This window comes from Pteropus vampyrus, unplaced genomic scaffold, assembly GCF_000151845.1.
Source record: "Pteropus vampyrus isolate Shadow unplaced genomic scaffold, Pvam_2.0 Scaffold7, whole genome shotgun sequence".
In the NCBI taxonomy this organism is placed as follows: Eukaryota; Metazoa; Chordata; class Mammalia; order Chiroptera; family Pteropodidae; genus Pteropus; species Pteropus vampyrus.
In genome coordinates, this window is record NW_011888788.1 from 15327998 (window position 1) to 15345829 (window position 17832).

General features: G+C 36.7%; 1 protein-coding gene across 9 annotated transcripts in view; it reads left to right on the forward strand.

The window, feature by feature from the left end:
* The window catches only part of CFAP61 (cilia and flagella associated protein 61), a 296212-nt gene that overhangs the window by 60039 nt on the left and 218341 nt on the right, over window positions 1–17832 (forward strand). For all 9 annotated transcript variants that reach the window (XM_023537747.1, XM_023537742.1, XM_023537746.1 and 6 more), the window contains one exon: window positions 362–521. In XM_023537747.1, coding sequence (XP_023393515.1) covers window positions 362–521 — 160 coding nt within the window. The remainder of the gene's footprint in view (window positions 1–361; window positions 522–17832) is intronic.

Genomic DNA, 17832 nt, shown 5'->3' on the forward strand with positions numbered 1-17832 from the left:
AAGGCTGAGTTTACAGTGAGATAATAAAAAAAGAAATGGGACAGGCAGGGGCATTGTCTATGCAAAGAGGGCATATGTTAACTATTGAAGAGTTTTCCCTTGAGAACTCTCTGGCAGCTTCCCTATGTTACATAGCCACTTCTAGGATTGTCATTCATTGAACATTTTTTAAAGTATGTCGTATGTGCCCGCATTTTGATGGACACTAGAACTACTAAAGGAAAAACACTGCTCCCTCTCTTAAACATTTCAAAGTGCCTGCCAAACTATCAACTGCCCAAGTTGTGTGGACTCATGGAAATTTCATGATGAGAATTCATTTAAGCTCTGATAGAGTAATGAGATGTTTTGAATGTTTCAGGTGGAAGGCGTAGCTGTTGGGTTCATGAGTGTATGCTCAAGAGTGAACATGAAGCTCCTGCATGAATGCTTTGACTTGGGGCTCTTCCATGGACTCTGCATCCCACATCCTGATGATGTTCTGGAACCACCACAAGAGCTAAGTGTTCAAGGAAGCCAAGGTACATGGGCTAGCACAGGAATATATTAGGAATTAAATCCATGCCTTATACACAACTGTGCTTTTTTTACTAAGAGATTGGATAAAATAGTTCACTTTATATCTCCTCAAATTCCCATTTAAGATGTACTTCCCATCATTTAATCAAATCCTTGTGTACATATCTATGAGCACATGTAGTCATAAGTACACAGGTTTGGTTAGACATAATGACCTTGCAGCTTAAGGTTTTCTAAATGGAGAATGTCTGCCTTCATTGTGAAATAATTGGTAGTATTTCAGGATTTTACACAACACACACACACACACAAGAAAAATTATAATAAGTGAATTTTCTAAGTCAACAACTCAAGATGTTCTGTATGCCTTTGTGTTTTAATCCCAAAAGTTAGTGCTTCTGCGTTTATGTCTTTGACAAATTATGATGTAGTACAGGTCTATTGCCAGTAGTCATTTTTAACTTGCTTAACTTATTTGTAACCAGATGAAATAACAAAATTGATTTTAAATCATCGTATCAGGATTTTCACCAAGTGAAATTAGGTAATCCCAAATTTGGGTATTTATTTGATATTTACTTTAATGAGGTCTTATTGCATCTCTGGGTATCTTGGCTATTAAATGCTTCAGTTCTTAAATCAGACAGATGCAGGCAAGGTATGTTAATTTACTTATCTAAACCTATCGAAGAGTTTTCCCTTGAGAACTCTCTGGCAGCTTCCCTATGTTTCATAGCCACTTCTAGGATTGTCATTCATTGAACATTTTTTAAAGTATGTTGTATGTGCCACGCATTTTGATGGACACTAGAACTGGGTTTCCTCATTTGTAAAACAGAAATAATAGTAATATCTCCCACGTAGGAGAGTTGTGAAGTTTCACTGAGATTACCCATGTCAGGGGCTTTCCTCTAGTACTTAATGGATGTCGGTCATCATTGTGAGTGGTTGTTATTACTTTATGATTAGCCTTTAATCTACTTGAGTCTTCCCAGTGTAAAATCAGGACATTTTTAATTGATCTACTATCTCATGTCTGAAAGATTATATATGTCAAGATTGTCCGAAAATAGAAAGGGGAACATACTGGGTGGTGGCAAATTTCTTGTTAATCTAAAGAAGGGCAAATGTCGTTATCCTCTGGATGGGAAACCAAGAGCATGGATGTACAGAGCTCGTCTGAATGGTCACTCATTACAGAACATTTGCAGAGCCATAGAAGGAGAGGTGTTTTCCTTTTGTACTAGTAACACTTTTCCTAAAAGAGATTTGAGGTCATTATTTTTTAATAGTGAAGGCTGGCTCACCTATGCTTCTCAGCCAAAAGATGTTGGAGTGCTGTGGAGGAACTTTGCAGCAAGAGACAATCCCGAACCATAAGTTATCATGGTCATTTTCAAGTGCATAAATTCGTATTGAAAGTTGCATTAAATAAGTTTTATGGCTCAATTTTCTCATGTATAAAATGGAGATAAAAATAGTATGTAATGCAATGAGTTGTTGGGAAGATTAAATGGTAGAATCTTTATAATGTGCTTAGCTCAATGCCAAGCACAGAGTAGGTCCTAAAATTTTAAGTTGCCTCCACCTGCCCCCCCCACCCCGCCCCGGCCCTGTGACTGTTGTAATTAAAAAGAAGTTGATCTCAGACAAAAATAAGTAAAGACAAAAATAAGTAAAAAAATATCAACACCAACTAGTATTACAGGAAATGTTTGACTTCTTTAAGAAGAAAAAACATGTATCAAAAACAGGAATAAAGGATGGTAATAACTACATTCCTATCAACAAGTACCTCAAATAGAAAATAATTAAGTACTCCAATCAAAACATAGAGTGGCTGAATGGATAAAACAAGATCCCTACATATGCTGCCTACAAGAGACTCACTTCAGATTAAAAGATACATACAGACTAAAAGGAAAGAGATAGAAAAAGATATTGCCTTGATAGACCTAGAGGGTATTGCGCTGAATGAAATGGGTCAGATAGAGAGAGATAAGTATCACACGATTTCATGTATATGAAGAATCTAAAGAACAAAATGAACAACAACAACAAAAGTGGAAATAAACTCATATATACAGAGAATATTTTGAGGGCTGCTAGATAGAAGGGGTGTTGTGGGGGATGCTGAAAAAAGGCAAATGGATTAAGAAGTACAAATGGATAGTTGCAGAATAAACATGGACATGTAGAGTGTAGCATAAGGAAAATAGTTAACGATGTTGTAATAGATATGTAAGGGGGAAGAGGAGTACTAGATTTAGTGGGGTGATCACTTTGTGAGTTATGTAGATCTCTGATTACCGTGCTGTACAACTGAAACTGGTGTATTATTGTATGCCAACTATAATTGAAAAAAAAAACCTCATTTAATTGTACAATGTAAATGCGAGCAACTAATTGTCTATTACATTTCAATAAAGACGGGAACAAAACAAAACAAAACAAAAAAACAAATCAAAAAGAGATAGTCTTTTCTAGTGTGTTCCTGAGTGGCTCTGAGGCTGCTGATGTTCCATATATAGAATGAATGGAAAATTCCTATTTTAGAAACTTTATAGGGAAAACAAAATTTAAAACTTAGGCTGAACCCCAGACTTAAAAACACTCATAATCTAGTATACCTCTGACTAGCGAAAGCCCACAGAGATTTGTAAACTGAAAGTCCTACTTTTCTCTACCACCTTTAATATTTTTCTAAAATTAGTTGTTCTAACATAGGGTGGTAAGTAAAGGAAATAGGAAAACTTTTGTTATCTTCTGTGCCTTGTTTATTTTTGAAAAGCCAGGTTTATGTTCGCTGATATAAAGATGATTATGAAAATTTCACCAGGGAGCACTATCATAGACTTCCAAATAACTCAGGGATAGAGAGTCACAAATAATAAACAGCTCATTATATTTAGAAAAGAGTCATCAACACATTTTGCTGCCATCTTCCTATCAACAACAAAGAATGAGACTCCAAAGAAAATTCTAAATGTGCTATGATCTACTGTTCATATTTTACTGATTAAAGTCTCAAGTTAAAGGAAATATAATTTCTCCAAAATATGAACTAAAATTCTTGTTTCAGATGGATACACATCATTGTGCCTTATACTTTGTATTTTGTTTAGTGCTTTTTACTTTTCAAAGGATTTTCATCTGTATAATCTCATTTTTCTCATAATTTAATGTAGGAGAGCTAGGACAGATGACATTGCCATTTTTTTTAAAACCTGCCCATTTTTTTTTTAAAAACAGCTCTTGCAAGGTGTTAAAGCTCATCTAGAACCCAGACCTAACCCTTTCTGCTTGGCAAAGTGACTTTTTATCTTGGACGGCTTGACTGGAAACTTCAGTAAGGGTTCTAGAACCTACACTAGATACGTGATCAATTTTTTTCACTTCAATAAGTTTTTTAAGTTATCCCTTTAATGGGCTGTTAATAACCCACCCATATCCCTCAGACTATTTTGTGTGTGTGCCCTGGACAGATTCCATCTGCTGGAATCTTTACCTCTGTATCTGCGGGGTTTACCAGAACTAAGGACAGCCACTCTGCCCTGTGCCAGAGGCAGGCTGGAAGTACCAGGAAGTTAACACTCCTGGAGCAGCCTCTGCTTCTCTGTCTCATGTCATTGCTTCCATAGAACTACTTTATCTATCGACTGCCAAATAAATGGTTGTACTCCAGTTCTTGACTCTAGGTCTGCTTCTGTGAGAGCCCACACCAAGACACTACTGGTCTAGTTTTTTTCCTACCAGCTGTGGAACATTTATTTATACACAACTGATGGGAGTCAGGGTATAAATACCCCAGCTCCCTTACCCCTCAGTGGGATAACTGTGAGACATGAGTTTTGTACTGTTTCCTAGAGTTCCTCTTTGGAATTCCATTTCAGAGGTCTACAGTGGTAATCTGTATAATACATATTTTACTAGTTGCTCTCTTCCCTTTCTCTCTTCCTTTTCACTCTACTGGTGTTTCCTAGAATCACCTCCCAAATAAACTGTTCTCAAATCTTTGACTCAGGATTTGGTCTTTTCCCACAAGCTGTGAAACTTGGAATTTCAAACCAACCTCAATCCTTCCATGTAGAATAATGTCACAGCTCAACATTCTTAAGCTAATGTAGTTGCTCTCTTTTTTTAGCTATTTATACACATTATGATCAGCCTGCTGCCCTTCTTCATATCAGCCATATCAGAAATTTCCATTGAATCTAAAAAGTTTATGCATATTCAATATGCATTTTACTTGAATAATTTGTATGTGTTTTTATTTTTTAACCACCCATTTTGCATATATAACCTATCACACACTTGTAAATTTTGGTCTTTAATTACTAAATCTTGAGACTAAACTGGGACCAGTGAGTAAAACATCTAAGGCTGCAGATTTTACCCCAGTGTAAAGAAAATCTAATAGAAGTTTATCTTTTTATTTAGTGGAATACCTAGTTTAGACTTAGCAAGTTCCCCGAATGTTGGAAGAATTCATAAAGAAACATAGATGCTGAAGAGAGGGCTTTCTGCTTGTGCAGGAGATTGTACTAAATGAGATCTAGGATCTTAAATGCTAAGAGTCTCTGAAAACAGTGAACATTCATCAGGATAGTCCATATACCTGGCAATTTATGAATATATTCCTTAAATGACAATACCATGGCTCAAAACAATATATTTTTTGCCAACTGGCCCCAGTGCTGGCCTTGCCCAGCTTTGCAAATCAAGCTGTGTCTTTTGTTCACTGCATCATCACAATAAAGACTTTGGAATCAAAATTGAGCTGGCAATTTTCTTGATGATGCATAAGGCAAAATAGGGCACAGCCTGTGTTTCCACAGCTGTATTGGCATTGCCACATTTACTAGTTAAAAAAAAACAACTTTTGTTTGTCATGTGGGTTTGTGTGACCTGGGGAGCTGGAGTCTGTTTTAAATGAGGCCTTCAAGGTTCAGATCTGTGAATCTTATTAAATACCCAGGGCCTACCATAGAAAATCTCTGTGAAACTTGATGTGCCATTGGTAGAGAGAAATATAATTTAATATAACAGAATTGTGGGCTTTCAAAAGAATAACCAATTAGCTCCTTATAGCCAACCCACCCAGGAAAAGTGTTGCTTACTATATGTTTAAAAGGTCCTTCAAAATATTATTTTTATAACATCTTCATATAAAATGACAATGTTGCCTTTTAAATTTAAAAATCACTCTTATTGTCAGAAAATTTTTCTTATTTAAATTTCTTTTCATTGAACTTATATTTGCTTCTTACCACAGATTCTCTCCTCTGTAGAGGGAGGAGACATCTGGAACCACTCTCCATAAGCCAGAGCTAAGAAACAATGACTAAATAATGTCTTATTAATTGTACATCAAATAGTCCTAGGTCTTTTAGCCTCTCTCCCAGAGATTCTGTTTTATATGCCTGGTTGCCTTCTATTTCACTTTACTCTTCTTTTAACATAGATTCCAAATGTGGATGAAACACTCGTCTACAGAGAATAGCAGTATTTCTGCCAAAATATTTCCATTATGTATCTTAGAACATCTATTTTAACACCCCGTACATTCTGTATTTATTTAACTAGTAATGCACTAGGACTCTATTAGTTTGTTTGGGCTGTTATACTAGAGTACCACAAACTGGGGAACTTAAACAAAAAAATTATTTTCTTATAGTTCTGGAGGCCAGAAGTCCGAGATCAGGGTGTTGGCAAGGATGGTTTTTTTCTGAAGCCTTTCTCCTTGGCATGTAGATGGCTCTTTTCTCCCTGTGTCTTCATGTGGTCTTCCCTCTTTCCCTATGTTTGTCCTAATTTCCTCCTCTTACAAGGATACCAGTCATATTGGATTAGCGTCCACCCATATGACCTCATTTTACTTTAATTATCTTCTCAAAGGCTTTATCTCTAAATATAGTCACATTCTGAGGTACTTGGGGTTGGAACTTAAACATATGAATTTTGTGGGGACACAATTCGGCCCTTAACACCTAGGGTCCTGTGTCAACGGTTTTCTGGAGGCTGTGGCCAAGGCCGCAAGGATTGGGCAGTAATGCAGACTGTGGTAACAAAGTCCACTCTACTTAATGCTCATATAAAGCCTGATATACTAACTCATATTTGTTATAATTTGAATTTTGTGCTTTTTTTTCTAACGACTAAAAAAATGTCTTTTTAGTGCTTGAAGGTAAAAAATTTCCTTCTTCCAAAACTGCAGCTGCTCTTGTCAACTATGGTTTACTAGAATTAACTAATACTTTGCTAGAGATGTTGACCAAACAAGTAATATCAGATCTATACTCAGGCTGAGGCAATTCTCGCCAAGGCTGACAGTATAAACTCTTGCAGGGGTTCTCAGCATAGAACCCTTGGGCCAGTAACATACCAGGAAGGAGATGATCAGGACTTGAAACCTAGTCTTGTTGTCGGGGTCATTGCCCCAAAAGCTGTATTGATGAGCCTTTTGATTACTTAACAAAATCTGTTGCTGATTTTTTCATCTTCATTCAAATACTGGTTTCTAAGCCCTTTCAAATACCTTTAAAAACAGAAGCACCAAATGATGCACCCATTTAAGAATCTGTTATTTTGCTGAGAGCAGGATGACTAGGAAGCACATTTGTACTCTTCAGCACTGGCAACGAGTTATGTTTTGACTCAGCTGTGATCGCCATCAGTCAGATTCATTTCACAATGGTAGAAATACAAGTGCATTTTTTATATATGGCCTTGAGGTCTTTGAAAGAAAAGTGGCTTTATTTATATTCGTTATGATCATTATGTACTGGTATTATTTTCTCAGTAGGTGATGTCTCTTTTGCTCATATTTATGAAGCAGGGGAGAAGGCATTTAATGAATTTCAAGTGTATTTGACTGTAAAACACATCTCTCTCTCTCTTAGTATATTCACATGTAAATAGCCCTTTTATTTGTTCTCTTTGGTGACCTTTCTCCTTTTTTGAGGTAGATCACAATTTGTTGTTGTTTTCTATTTCCAAGTGGGAGGCTAAAATGAAAATAATGAAAGATTATACAAAAAAAAATCCATGTTTAAAATAATGTTGATATGCCACTTGTGTTGCAGGGTAATTATAGTAATTTGGCTATTACACTATATGGAGTCAGGAGTTAGTTACTAGAAAACACAGTGATAGCAGTGATTCAGGGGATTTTCATCCCAACAGGCTGTTTGATCCTGCTGACTTTTCTCTTGAAAATCAATTGCTTGCAAGTGAATACTCTGAATTCCCCCTGATTAAATTTGTTGGTGGGTTGCACCCATTGCACTGGTGTCACTGTGAGTTCTGTGTCTGTTTACACAGATTTGTGAGACCTAAAATATCATGGACCAAATTTAATCTGAGCAAAGCAGCTAAGGAAGCAATTACTAAAAATCAATCTTTACACATGGCAACAAACAAAGGAACATGTATTAATTCTAAACCCAACATGAAGCCAGTCATTTTGCTACTGGGTTGCAAGTCTTTTCTCCACTGCTGATTGCTCTGGCTTTTGGTGTTTTCACAGTTCCAAGAATGTATAGGCTAGCTTAATGAAAGACCTGGAAGCAGGTCTTGATTTTCATCTGTGTCGACATCCCATTTCCCCTCAAGGTTATTGGTGTATTAAGATTTTCTAATTTTTTTTGAATCAACTTTAGGAAATCATATTTTTATCACAAAGCATCATTTAATATAAGAAGATTAAAGAAAATTAGCATATAGTATGTATATGTATATATACCTACACACATACATACATACATACCTACTGTTAAAAATGGTTAAAGAAGACAGTCTAGATGATATAACAAATATGATCTAACACTTCATGAAGTGGATCCTCTCCTTTTGAAGAACTGCAAAATGTAGCAGAAAGTGGGAAGCTTTTATAGGATAAAGAATAAAGAACAAGGGAGAGAAAAATAGAAAATACCTGATTGCCTGGGTCCACATAGTCAACCTTGTTTGGAGTGAGAAGTGCCAAAGTTGGTTTGGCATTTGAGAATTGGCTGACTGGATATACTACATTTCTGGTCAAATGGAGCATTTAAAAGGGACATGAAAGTTAGATCTAAGTTTCAATTTACTGACATGGCACCCTAAGCTGGAGCAGCTCCATCTTGGGCCTAGAAAGTTATTTCAACTATAATATATATATATATATACACACACATGCACATATATATAGACACATATATACATATACACATACACACATGTATATACATATATATATAGTTGAATATATCATATGTCCAACTCCATATCTTTTTTAGTGAGTGTTGATTTCAATCTATATGAAATATTTTAGAGAAGAGAAAAGTATAACAAACCACAAAACTATACAAAAATACATCTTATTTATAACAAGTATGGGAAAATGTTTCCCTAAAACTGAAACAACTCAAAATCTTTTTCTTCCCTTTTTTGCCTACTAAGTTTTAAATATGTGTTTTAATAATACTTAGTTCTGGGCATAGAACTTTCTAACTAGCACTCAGAGTTTCTGACAGCTATGATGGTTGACTGATAAAAACTCTGTAATACAATTTACAAATGGTTATCAGAACCCATTAAATGTTCACTTTTTTTTTTTACCTCAACTGTAGCAAGTCTGAGGAAATAATCTTAAATCTGTAAAAAGATACATATTCAAGACTATTCTCTAAGCTTTATTATAAGCTTAAAAATGAACAAACAAGAAATATCCAAATAAATAAACAAATTGAAAAACCTAAAATCTCCCATAAGAATATGGCTGAACTTGTGACTATCTACCGGACAGATATGCAGTGGTCTTTAAAAAGATTACAAGTAGGAGAAATGATTACGATGTAATTTTATGTGAATAAATCAATGTAAAATGAATTGAAATATGAGTAAAACTATCTAAGAAACATACTATGACTAGTACTGGCAGGTAACTATTTAAAATGACAAAATTGACCGAGTCACAGAAATGGCACTAAGGCAATGCTTTTATTTCCTCTATTTTTTAAAATGTGAAAACAATCTTTAATTTAGAAAAGTTGCAGATCCTTTTTTCTTCCTGAACTATTTGAAAATAAGTTGCTGACATGATGCTGAGTCACCTAGGAATACTTTAGTGTTTCCTACAGAGGGACATTCTCTTTTATAATCCCAAGCATCCATCAAGGAATTAACTTGAGTATGTTACTACCATCTAATCCACAATCTCTGTTTGTCCCAGTAATATCCCTCATAGCAGAAAGATCCTGTCCAGAATTACAAACTGCATTTAGTAATATTATCTATCATTTTGGAATAATTCCTCAGTCTTTCCTTGACTATTATGAACTAAATACTTTTGAAGATTATAGACTCATAATTTTGTAGAATGTATTTTAATCTGTGTCCAGTGCTTCCTCATGATGAGATTCACGTTTTGCACATTTGACAGGACTATCATAGAAGGGACTGGGTTCTTATTGTGTCTTGTCTGGTGGTACTTTTCAATCTGATCCATTACTGATGATGTGTGTCACGTCAATCACTTGACTAAAATGACTGTTGCAGGTAAAAAATTAAAATTATTTTGGCTTATCCCGGTCTCTTCAGAGATATATAGTAATTTTTTATTCCCTGTATATTGTCTCTATCCTGGTTCTCACTTGGAATTAGTGACTTCGAATTGCTGATCCTGTTTTAATCCCCTCTTGGAGTTTCAGTTTTGCTCTGCCTAGCATTCCACCACTTTATGCTGCTGAGCAAATGATGCTGTTGGTGTCTTAGTCAGTCCTTCTATATCTGATCTGGCTTTTTGCTGCTATGTGGTCTATTTCAGGGAAATGGTTCTTGATTCTCCTTGTAACCAAAATAGACTCCATCCAGGTGGGCTGTCCTGCCTCCTGTAACTGGGATGCTTGAGAACTGCATGGACCCAGTTTCCAAGTCTGGTGCCTGGTGCTTGGCTTCCAGGGTTCCCAGCATTATAGGCGAGTAAAGAATGATATTTTAGGGAGCTTTACCTGTAATTTCTTCTTTTTTAAAGCTGATTATATTTCTTTCTTCTCCCTAAAGTTGTCTCTTGAAAAAAAAAATTCTTTTGTTTGTTCTTTTCAAGGAGCTAGCTCTTAGATTTATCTATCAGGTGTGGGTTTATTTATTTTTGAATTTATTAATATCTGCTTTTATTCCTGTGACCTCCTTTCTCTTAATTTTTTCAGCTTTGTTTTGTTCTTCCTATTCTAGTTGCTTGATTAATTGATTTTCATTTTTTTCTTGTAAACTTTTTCTCTCCTAACTCAGGTCTGAGTGGACAGGGTTCTGCAAATTACTTGACAATAGATTAGCAGGAGAAAAGTTTATTACACATTCAGAAGTATGCTGTAGTGATAATTTATTGAGTAGCCAGAGGTAAAGGTGTATATACCAATTTAACAGAAGAAGGGGGGTGTTAGGGCTTCAATGGGAAAATATGGAAGGTTCTATTGCATTTTTAATGATTGTTTCATTGAACTTGCCATGGATGGAATCATACTGGAACACATAGACTATGTAGTTGAGGTTAATAAAGGGGTCATTGATGGTGAAAGTATCCACTGCATCAGAATTAAAAGGAGCCCTAGAGACCCTGGTGCCCAATGTGGCCAAATTGGTTTTCTCTGACCCCCACCATTGTGTCTCAGGAATGCCACTGGCTCTGTAGAAGAAAATGCAGTCGTCAGTCAATCAGGGAAGAGCAGAGAGACTCCTTTGTTGGAATTTTATAGGGAAGCTTAAATTGGACTTTTAAAAGTTTCTTGAGGCTTGGATGTCAAGACAAGAACTCACTACCAGATTTCACTTGCAGCAGTCATAGATTTGGGTGAATTCTTTTCTTGAGGTCCCAAAATATCATTCCTTACTGACCTATAATGCTGGGAACCCTGGAAGCCAGGCACCAGACATCCACGATGGCTTTGTAAGCATTAGCTCCTTAATATCAAACTTATTTCCTTAAGACTATCTAGACATATTTGATTCTATGCACATCATTCTCAAATATGTGACATTCCAATCAAAGCCTTTGTCATGTAACCAGTGTTTCCAATTATGTGCTATTACAGGAAGGACAAATTCTTATTGAACTTATCAAAATAACTATATTGCCATGAAAAGGAGACTGAATACTCAATAGGAGTTTTTGAAATTGGAAGGATCAGAGCAGAAAAAGATAAATATTTCATTTATATTAACAAAAGTGTAATCTACTAAACTGTTCTAAATTAAAAATAGCTTAAGAGAAAAAAGAAAGTGGTTTCTTAAATCCAGGAGCAATATTTTAAACAGAAGACATAATTATCCTTTATTAGTTCATTTACTACCATATAATTAATTCTTGTTATGCTTGATTTGGGTTAGCAGTTTCATGAACCCATCATCTTTCTCACTAGAGTTTTGTAAATCCTTATTCAGTCCAGTGGTATGATCTCAGTTATTTAAACAATGCCACCAGAAACACATACTCTAGAGCAGTGGTCCCCAACCATTTTGGCACGAGGGACCCGTGTTCTTATGAGAATCTAATGCTTGATGATTTGAGGTGGAGCTGAGGCAGTGATGCTAGCACTGGGGAGCAGCTGCAAATACAGATGAAGCTTCGCTGCTTGCCAGCTGCCCACCTCCTGCTGTGTGGCCTGGTTCCTAATAGGCTGCTACTGGTACCAGTCTGTGGCCCCAGGGGTCAGAGACCCCTGCTCTAGAGTACCTGGTATAATCCCTTTTCTATGGGTCTTTGAGATAGTTCCTTTTGCTGAAAACAAATATTCTGGCTTGTAGCTGATTGCAAGAGCTTTCAGGAAAGCATCAGAGTAACCCAATAATTATCTGTTGATGGTAAAAGACTTGAATGGCTATGGCTAAAGATCTTAGGAGAGTTCATTATAAAAATAACACAATGAACAAGGAAATTTGGTTGCTTCTGTGGCATACTATATTCTAAAATAACAACTGGAATGTTGATAACATTGTATTGTTATTGTCTCATATTACATACAGCAAAGCAGTACCAGGACATATGTATAGCAAGGACACTGACAAATTTCTAGGAAGTTTATGTAATTCATGAAATACTTATATTAATAACATTTATCAATGCAAGTATAACCTAGAGAAAATTAAACATCTCTTCTTATTTGACAGTGCTTTTCATGCAATTCAACATATCTAATTTTTGATATCTCTCTTTTACAAAAGGTAAAAGAACAAATCCTTTGAGATTTTCCAAGGACCCTCTGGGAAATCAGTTTAAGGTCAAGATTTTATTTAGGATTTGATTTGGGATTGGCAAGATGCATGTTAACTTGATTTTATAGGGTCACAGGTCACTATGAAAAAATAGTTACCTAGTTAATCAAAGTAACAATAAAGAATTCAAAAGTAACTGTAAGACTAACTATAGAACAGTTGCAGAAACAAAAAACAAACCTTAGTTACTTTATTTATTTTTAAATTTAATTTAATTTTTCAATTATAGTTGACATATTAGTTTCAGATGTACAACAGATTATACATTTATATATCTTACAAAGTTATCACCCAATAAGTCTAGTAGCCATCTGACACTATACATACTTATTACAGTATATAATATTATTGACTATATTCTCTATGCAATACTTTACATTCCTGTGACTGTTTTTATAACTGGCAATTTTTACATCTTAATCCCTTTGTGTTTTTTCACTTATCCCCCAAAACTCCCTCCCATCTGAGAAACATCAATTGGTTTGCTTTTTAGATTATTTTGTTTTTTAGATTCCACATATAAGTGAAATCATATGGTATTTGTCTTTTCCTGTATGACTTATTTCACTTAGCATAATATCCTCTAGGTCCATCCATGTTGTCACAAAGAGCAAGATTTCATTCTTTTTTATGGCTGAGAAATATTCCATTGTACACATGTACCACAACTTTCTTATCCATTCATCTATTGATGGGCACTTAGGTTGCTTCCATATCTTGGCTGTTGCTGCAATGAACATTGAGGTGCATATATCTTTTCAATTTAGTTGTTTGGATTTCTTCAGATAAATGCCCAGAAGGGGAATTGCTAGGTCATATGGTAGGTCTATTTTTAATTTTTTGAGGAACTTCCAAACTGTTTTCTACAGTGGCTGCACCAATTTATAATTCCAACAGTGTATGAGGGTTCCCTTTTCTCAACATCCTTGCTAACACTTTTTGTTAATTTGTTGATGATAGCCAGATAGTAATTCTGATAGGTATGAGGTGATATCTCATTGTGGTTTTAATTTGCATCTTCCTGACGATTAGTGATGTTTCTCATCTTTGCATATGTCTATTGACCATCTGTCTGTCCTCTTGGAACAAATGTCTATTCGAGTCCTTTGCTCATTTTTTAATCAGATTGTTGGTTTTTGTGGTGTTATGTTGTATGTGTTTCTTTTTGTTTGTTTGTTTTTTACAGAGTCAGTTCCCTTTATTAAAATTTTGATTTTCACAGACCTTAAATACAAAATAAAAGTAGAAATAGGCCCCAGTTAGGAACTACAGGCCTGACCTCACCTGCCCCCTGCTGCAGCAACTTGAACAGGACAAGGAGGAGCTATATCCCTATATCTCCTACCCTCTGAAGAGATCTTATCACTGGACACAAACTTTTTGCTCTGGAAGCCCTCACTTAGCTTCCTTGACAACAACTTAGATGATGAGCCCCTAGCAGGTGTTGACTTTTTTTTCTATCTTTACCTTTACTTTTCTTTTTGACTTTTCCCTCTTAGAATACTCACCCTGGCCCCTTTCATATTTTTTCATGGCTTTTTCATATTCCCCCCTGGCATCCTCTGCCTTGCGATCCCATTTCTTTTTCTTCTCTTTGGACATTCCCTTCCAGATCTCACCTGCCTTCTTGGAAAGATCCATGATACTAATGCCAGGATTGTCTGACTTGATCTTTTCTCTGCTGGCATTGAGCCACAGCATGTAGGCAGGCATGGACCTCTTCGGGGCGTTGGGATCTTTGCCTTTCTTTACCTCTATACGCTTCTTGCGGCTCTTGCGATCCTTGGCCATCTTGGCCTTTTTAAACTGTTTTCATTTCTTCTCATCTCGGTCACTGTTACCCTCATTACTGGAGGAGCTGGCAGGGGCCTTACTGTCAAACTCCTCTGCTACATTTCCTCCTCTTCACCTGGGTTGAATGGCTCATTGCTTTCTTCTCTTAAGTCATTGTTGCTGCCCTTGGCATTCTTTTCCTGGATCTTGACCTCCTCCTTCACCTGTTCCAAATAGGCATCATGCTGATCTTCATTAGAGTCAGCATATATCTCATAGTTTGGGTTCATGCCATCTTTCAATCTGTGGTTTTTGATGATAAGTTTTCTGCATTGAGAAAAATGAAACAGCTTCCCACACTCCGATCTCTCAGTGCTACTGAAGGTATACTGACTGCCCTGCTTGGTCTCAATTTCCAAGTCAAAGGAATGTGTGGTGGCAATGTCATAGGCAAAGTTGACGAAGTGGATGCTGAAGCGGATATGCATGGGTGGCTTGTGGACATAGATGAAGCCCTGCTCCAGTGGGCACAGCAGTCCCGAGCTTGCCTTGTAGGAGCAGGTGATGCACTGGGCCCCAGAGTGCCCTTGAAAGTTGCCTAGGACTGTGGTCTTGCAGTTCATCAGCACTTTCTTGGCCGGGCTGACCATATCATAGAGGGATCCTGACATGTTCTTGGTGAGTTGCCCCTCATAGTACTTCTTTACCTCTTTCTCATTCATGTTGAAAGTCAAGGAGATGTCCTTATCTTTGGAGAAGAGGAGGATCAGGACTTAGTAATGGGTCTGGCCCTGCATGTTGGGGAGATCCAGGCTGATCACAAAGCACAGCTGGTGCTGGTCCTTGTGGGTCAGCAAAAAAAGATGCAGCACCATGGTGTAGTAGGGTATGTTCTAGTTAAAGGTCTTGCTGTGCAGGTGCAGAAAGGTGGGGTAGATACGAATGTTGTATTAGCCTTGGGGAGTCAGACGCTGCAGCTCCTGGAAGATACAGATGGCGTCTCCAGTGGCCTGGATCACATCCACCTTAGACAGGACATTCTGGGCAAAGGCCTCAGTGGGGTCCATGTCATCTTCCTGGGAGGGAGACATGCAGCAGCACACCTCTGTGAGAGAGGCCTCTGTGTCATTGTTCCGGTGCAACTCCAGTGACACATCATTTTTGCCTGTGGTGAACTGGGATATGTTGCTAAGGGGTATCTTGAAGACGGGTTGATGTCAAATGTCAAAGGAAAGCAGCTGCCCACCAAACTTCACTATTCCCCAGTTTCAGCCCTTTACACATAAATCCTTTTCTATTAGCTCAAGGAGATAGTGAGTTTTGAAAATATCAGAGTTTCTTAAACTCCGATTCTTAGAAGCTGCTGTACTTGTGGATATGGTCATTCTTTGTGAGTGGTGCAAATCCACAGCCCAAACCTAGGCAGCACCAAATATCTTCTGTCCACTCCCCTGTCTGGATGTTGTTCATTCTGCTATCTTACTGTTCTTAAAGATGATGCCCTGGTGGCTCAACCTCAGCCAACCATCATTCATGGAGCCTTTCACCTCCTGATAGATGTCATTGAACTCCAGTGTTTCTGTCATACCGACCTACCCCTTTTGGCCTCAACTGGTAGCTAGGCCCCAACTCTTGGATGGTTGTACAGATACTCAGCACATTGGGGATCTCCTCAAGCAGCAGCCTCTCAATGGCTGGGATGTGGGTGGTGGATGTGCAGGGGGACATGGTGGGGGAACAGAGAGGATGGGGAGGGAGGCACTGGGACTGCATGTATTTCTTACATATTTTGCATATTAACTCTTTATCATTGGCGAATATCATTCTCCCATTCAGTAAGTTGTCTTTTCATTCTGTTCACGGTTTCCTTCACAGTGCAAAAACTTTATAGTTTGATGTAGCACTATGTGTTTATTTTTTCTTTTGTGTTCCTTGCCTGAGGAGACATATCCAAAAATATAGCTATGTCAAAGAGTTTTTTGCCTATGTTTTCTTCTAGAAGTTTTATGGTTTTGGGTCTTACATTTAGGTCATTAATACATTTGAGTTTATTCTTGTTTATGGTTTAAGAAAGTGATCCAGTTTCATTCTTTTGCATGTATCTGCCCAGTTTTCCCACCACCATTCATTGAAGAGACTGTCTTTATACCATTGTGTATTCTTGCCTTCTTTGTCATGGATTAAATAACCATATAGGTGTGGGTTTATTTCTGGGCTCTATATTCTGTTTTATTGTAGTGTATGTCTGTGTTTATGCCAGTACCATGCTGTTTTAATTACTATAGGCTTGTAGTATAGTTTGATAGCATGATACCTCTAACTTTATTCTTTCTCAAGATTTCTAGGGCTCTCTGGGGTCTTTTGTGGTTCCATACAATTTTTAGGATTATTTGTTTTTGTTCTGTGAAAAATGCCATTGATATTTTCATAGGGATTGTACTGAATCTATAGATTGATTTGGGTAGTATGGATATTTTAATGGTGTTAATTCTTCCTACCCATGAGCATCGTATATCCTTCCATTTATTTGTATCTTCTTCAATTTCTTTCTTCAACGTGTTCTAGTTTTCTAAGAATAGGTCACTTAACTCCCTGGTTAAATTTATTCCTTGGTGTTTTTTGATGCAGTTGTAAACAGGATTGTTTTCTTAATTTCTCTTTCTGATAGTTCATTATTGGTGAATAAAAAATACAACTGATTTATGAAAAATTTGTATCCTGAAACTTTACTGAATTCATTTATTAGTTCTAACAGTTTTATTTTTGTGTATTCTCTATACAGTATCATATCATCTGCAAATAATGAGAGTTTTACTTCTTCCTTTCTAATTTAGGTGGCTTTTATTTATTTTTCTTATATGATTGCTATGGGTAGGACTTCCAGTATTATGTTGGATAAAAGTGGTGAAAGTGATATCTTTGTCTTTTTCTTGATCTTAAAGAAAAAGTTTTCAGCTTTTTACCATTGATTATGATGTTAACTATGGGTCTGTCATATACGGCCTTTATTATGTTGAGGTCTGTTCCCTCTAGCCCCACTTCACTGAGAGTTTTTATCATAATTAGATGCTGGATTTTGTCAAATGCTTTTTCCACATCTATTGATAAGATCATATGATTTTTGTCTTTCATTTGATTATGTTGTGTATCATGTTAATTGATTTAGAGATATTAAACCAGCCTTGTACCTTAGGAATAAATCCCACTTTATCATGGTATGTGATTTTTTTATAGTATGCTGAATTTGGTTTGCTAATATTTTTGTTAAGGATTTTTACATCTATGTTC